The sequence below is a fragment of the Sinocyclocheilus grahami genome, unplaced genomic scaffold (assembly GCF_001515645.1).
Source record: "Sinocyclocheilus grahami isolate Dianchi unplaced genomic scaffold, SAMN03320097.WGS_v1.1 scaffold44.1, whole genome shotgun sequence".
Taxonomy (NCBI): Eukaryota; Metazoa; Chordata; class Actinopteri; order Cypriniformes; family Cyprinidae; genus Sinocyclocheilus; species Sinocyclocheilus grahami.
The window spans coordinates 2,581,058-2,586,724 of record NW_015505223.1 but is presented as its reverse complement, the minus strand read 5'-3'; the positions used below and the strand labels follow the sequence as shown (position 1 = coordinate 2,586,724).

At 36.8% G+C, this 5,667-nt stretch overlaps 1 protein-coding gene across 1 annotated transcript in view; it reads left to right on the top strand.

The window, feature by feature from the left end:
• LOC107582476 (taste receptor type 1 member 3-like) overlaps positions 1 to 3,583 on the top strand; it is a 7,874-nt gene extending 4,291 nt beyond the window's left edge. The window contains exons 4-8 of the mRNA XM_016268321.1: positions 136 to 552; positions 648 to 860; positions 1,559 to 1,679; positions 1,871 to 2,241; positions 2,930 to 3,583. Of these exons, the coding sequence (XP_016123807.1) occupies positions 136 to 552; positions 648 to 860; positions 1,559 to 1,679; positions 1,871 to 2,241; positions 2,930 to 3,496 (1,689 nt within the window). The 3' untranslated portion in view covers positions 3,497 to 3,583. The remainder of the gene's footprint in view (positions 1 to 135; positions 553 to 647; positions 861 to 1,558; positions 1,680 to 1,870; positions 2,242 to 2,929) is intronic.
• Positions 3,584 to 5,667: the final 2,084 nt, after the last annotated feature.

Sequence of the window (5,667 nt, the reverse complement as noted above, 5' to 3'; positions counted from 1 at the left end):
ATATATATGTGTGTGTGTGTGTGTGTGTGTGTGTGTGTGTGTGGATGTGTTCATCTATTCTTCATTCACTGCTTTATATTCATAAGTATACAGGTTTGGTGATTCTAAATGCTTTTGTGATGACTACCTGATCAGGTAATCAAACGAAACATGACAGGCGTTTGGATGGCAAGCACAGCATGGGCTCTGAATGATGTTGTAGCCACCCTGCCCGGGATCAATTCAATAGGAACAGTGCTGGCGTTTGTAGACATCACCAGACCTCTTCCCTTATTCACTCCTTATATCCATGAGCTCTTCACCAAAATGGAGGAGATGCAAATCCCTCAGCAGCCAGATACAAAAATCTCTCCTCTGGACAACATTTGCCCAAGATGTAGCGACCTAAGCCAAGCCAACGTGAGCATGGTACAAATAAAACTTGTGCAGCGGTCAGCTTTCAGTGTGTATACTGCCATCTACTGTGTTGCACATGCACTGCATGACTTGCTGGGATGCAATACCACCCACTGCACTCTAAATCCCAGGACTGACAATGTTTATCCATGGCAGGTAATCACACACAAGCTATTATTTCTGTAAATCTGCTTGCTTTATCCTAGAAGATTAAGAGTGTACTAATAGAAGATCTATGGTCCTTTTTACAGCTGTTACAGAGTCTCCAAAAAGTTTCTGTAGATCTTGAGGGGGTCAATTTTAAGTTTGATAAAGAGGGTAATCCAAACTTTGGCTACGATGTTATGCAATGGAACTTTAGTGACACCAGTGACACCACTGTGCACCTCGACATCATTGGATACTTTTATCAGAACCTCACAATTAATAAAAACAAAATAAAGTGGCACACAAAAAACGGAAAGGTATGAATGGAACATTAACACTGTTTGCACTTGAAATGCTATTTATTAATAATTAATTTATTAATATTTATAAATGCTATCTATTTTCATTTGAAGTGCATCATATTACCTTGTTTTTTTCCAGCCAATAGTTTTGACACACTTTCTCATGATCTTAAAAAGCCTTTAAATGGATAGTCACCCAAAAAAATAAAATTCTGTTATCATTTTCTCACCCTCATGTCATTCCAAACCTGTATGAATTTCTCCTGCTGAACACAAAAGATTTTTGAAGAATATGGGTAACCAAGTTTCTGACTGTAGCCATTGATTTCCATAGTATTTTTTCCATACTATTGAAGTCAATGGCAACCAACAAATGTCTGGTTACCCACATTTTTCAAAACATCTTCTTTCGTGCTCAACAGAATAAAGAAACTCACAGGTTTAGAACAACATGAGGGTATGTAAATAACGACAACATTTTCATTTTTGGATGAACTGTCCCTTTAATTTAAAGATTTCAAATTAGTCTTGAAGATTTATATAAATAATGCTTATATATGAATTTCTTGACAGAACTAAAATTGTGATTAAGTTTTTTTTTTACTATTCTAAAATACGTAAAATATTAATAATAGAGAATGGGTAGGTGTGTCTAAACGTGTGACTGGTGCATCCAAGAGCCAGCACCTTTTGACAAATGATCTCTGTAACAGGAGCCAATGTCCACTTGCTCCTCAGACTGTGGGATAGGACAGGTGCGCAGAGTTAAAGGCTTCCACTCTTGCTGTTTCGACTGTATTGACTGCAAGGAGGGAACCTTCCTGAACACCTCAGGTCCGCCATTACACCAACCTAGGTTTTCAAGTCATTCTAAACAATACTAATAAGGCTCTAACTATTGGCACTGACCATAACTGCTTTATCTAACACGCCTGTGACACCGTAGCAAATAGAACTGTATGCATTTAAGAGCTTTTTGGTTTGATGTTGACTAACCTTTATCTGTCTTCTCTTTTGATTGGAAGATGACATCCAGTGTAAATCATGTCCTGCTGGCCAGTGGTCCACCCTACGAAGCACAAGCTGCGTCTATCCCATCTATACTTACCTGGACTGGAGCAACTATGAGTCAATTGGACTCATTCTGGGAGGAATTTTGGTTCTAGCGTCACATGTATGGGTAGGGGCTCTATTTTTCAAGCACAGAGGAACTCCACTGGTGAAAACTGCAGGTGGACCACTGAGTGGCCTTATGCTATTGAGCCTAGTGGGAACATGTATAAGCCTGGTGCTGTTCCTGGGTCAGCCAGGAGACGTCGTGTGCCGTCTGCAGGAGCCACTAAATGCTTTTTTTCCCACTGTGGCCCTCTCAGTCATTCTGACCATTTCCCTTCAGGTGATCCTAAAAAAGCATCAATGCATGTTAAAAGCTATTTAAATTTTTGCAACAATAATTTATTAGACAAACATTGTGAAGACAAAGTGTTAACAGTATAGTTTTTTTTTTTTGCTGAGAAAAAAATTATTTATCATGACCACAAATTAAGAACTCATTCCCACGATTTGTTAATTCATGGAAGGTTTACTAATTCATTCCTTCATTTTATTAAAATCATGGCCATGATCTACAAATTTCTTCCCTAATTTTTGTAAATGTTGGCCATGATTTACTAATTTGTTCCCTTGTTTTAATTTCCCTAAAACGAGAGAACGAGTTAGTAAATCGTGTCCACGTATAAACATATCGTGGGAAGGCATTCTTCATTTGTGGCCATGATATATACTGTATATTTTTTCTGCATGTCATATGCGGGGCTTACATGTTGTTAATTAATATTACTCAGGACTAATTACACTGTTATAAAAACGTAAAATAAAGAGTAACTTCAATTTTACTTGTTTACGATAAACTGTTGTGGTACTGTCACCACTTGAAGTTCAAAGTAAGATCTGAGTCCTGATATAAAATCAAACATAACCACTGTATTGAAACAAGAAAGTGTGATTTTTTTTTTATTTATTACAAATGAACTTTTATACATTTTAATTAAAAATGATATCCACTGTCATCTTTTACTTACCAGATTGTGTGCATCACAGAATTCCCTGAAAAGTCTTCTGATCACCTGGAGAACATACGAGGACGAGGAAGCTTGTTTGTGATTCTGGGATGTTGCGGGGTCCAAGCAGGACTGTGCGGTTGGTACGTCCAAGAGTCTCCCTCTCTGACCCAATACGTCGCCAGTTTGGAGGTGACCTACGTCAAAACCTTTTTGCGTTGTCCAGTGGAGCCCATGTTAAACTTCGGTTTGATGCTTGGTTTCAATGTTCTACTGGCACTGGTGTCATTCATGGCCACCTTCATGGCTCTAAAGCCGCCTGGACAGTACAACTTGGCCAGAGACATCACCATCTCCACCTTGAGTTACTGTGTATTGTGGGTGATGTTCATCCCCATCTACACAAGTCTAAATGATAAAGATAAGTCTATCGCTCAAGTAGGAGTCAGTTTACTCAGTAATATAGGGTTGGTAGTGGCCTATTTCTTCCCTAAATGGCAGCTGTTGGTCAAACACCCAGAACTTAACACAGTTGATCACTTTCGTACATTTTTAGAAGGGGTCCCACCAACACCACCTGAAGAAAGCTAGAAGCAATTGCTAAATTATCATTTAATCATTAATATAAATTTGTTTTTAAATAAACTATTATGTTATTCCAAAAAATTCTCTCATATTACTTCAAGCTTATTTATATATATATATATATATATATATAATTTATAGCAGACATTTCATACAATAATTCAAAAATGTCACGTTAATAAAGGAGAAAGCTAAATATTTTAAAATTTCTAAAATTGTCAGCTATTTGTGTGTGTGTGTGTGTGTGTGTGTGTGTGTTTATGTTTGAATTATTAAAAACAATTGTTTCGTATCAAATCTCAATGAATGAACCGTTTAATGTACCATACTTAATGTGAAATGTTTGTACTCTCCATAATATTTAGACTATTTCATATTAGTTGTATAATGATAATGTACCCCCTATTTTCTATCCACCTTATTTTTAATGTAAAAACAGATGCGACCATTATGTTTATTCATAATTCAAAACTTACGTTGTTAGCCAGATGTTTTGCATTCATTAAGGGATAGTTCACCCAAAAAAATGAGCATTTGCTGTTAATTTACTCACCATCATCAGGCCATGTATGTGACTTTCTTTCTTCAGTGAATCAGTAAAGAAGATTTTTAGCTGAAACCGTGGTTCTGATTCATACAATGCAAGTCAGCGGCTGCCCGTTTTTGAGAATAAAAAAATGCATATCAAGGAACACAAAATTAATACCTGACGATATATTGAGGTCTTATGAAGTGAAACGATCGGTCTGTGCAAAAAAAAACTGAACATTAGGCTACTTACTACATTATTTTCTGTAATCCAGAGCCTCAGGTAAACGGTTTGGAGTGATGTCTATGAACCATGGTTTTACTAAAGTGACCGTAGTTCAACTGTAGTATTTGTAGATTAGATTTGGTTATCATTACCCATTTTACTCTTAGTAATTTAATACATTTCATCATTTAAAAGTTTAGTTCAGAAGTATCGTATCGGTATCGATATCGACGATACTGCCTTGAAAAATATCGGTATCGTATCGAAAACAAAATAAGTGGTATCGCCCATCCCTAATGTCTGATTCATGAACGAATCATTCTTTTGAACCGGTTCTTTTTGGTGAACTAGTTGAACCAATTCACCCAATCGAACTGAATCGTCTGAAACAGATCGAGGCTCGAGCAGCACCGATCTACAAGTTACTCAATCAAATCTCACTTTCTGACGCCCAACAGTCACTTCGACTCGAAATGAGCCAAAACACCGGCGTATAAGATCCTATGATTAATGAATCATTCGGCGCTCCGGTTCCTTCAACAGTCACTGAACTGAGGAAACAATTCCGAGTCGGACCGGAGACCGATGAGCCGCTGATCTGCGCATGCGTGAAGCGAGCACTTGCATGAAGGGGCGAAATGAATGTTTTTATGGTTTCTCATTTTTTATTTAAAACTGTGAGCTGATGAAGACAAGTTTATTCACTTTATATGCTTTTGACACGCAAAGCATCCACGTTTAACATCATTATTGGGTGCTTTAATAATAGTAGTAAATAATCATTAATAATTGCGTAAATAGCTACGCTACATCATTGCGTGATTACGTAAACAAACTAGTGAATTGAACCAGTGCATTGTAACTGAAAGAACCAGTTCCCGGAAAATAATCGGAAAGTGTAAATATGTGAATTATTATCATGCAGATTAATGTTCTTATGCAACCAGTTGTTTTTGTTCAGATGAGACAGGTCTACAAAAAGTGCACCCACTGTCATCTTTCTTATTGAAAATGTAATATTTTCCACCCACTTTTATCAGGGCAGAGCAGGAAGGTTTTTTTTTTCTAATTGAGCAAGATTAATCTATGTGCTGAAAGTAAGACTCAATTTAAACTAAATGAAAACGAGAAATGTTGCCTTGGAAGGGTGAGTAAATTATGAGAGAATTGAATTTCAGAAGTTCTTAACAACAAACAAAAGAGGGCAGCATTTAGTCATGTAAACGACTCATACTAGAATTCCCACAATGCCTTCATATAATATCAAATATATCAGTTAAGGTTTTTTTTCAGTACCACAGTTATTTGTTTTCTTTGTTCTTTCTTTGTTTCTGTTAAGGACAGTTCTGCTTCAGAGTGACAGCAATACAAGTTTGTCAGAACAGCAATTTCCAGATATTGTGCTTTTAACTTTTTTATCAGA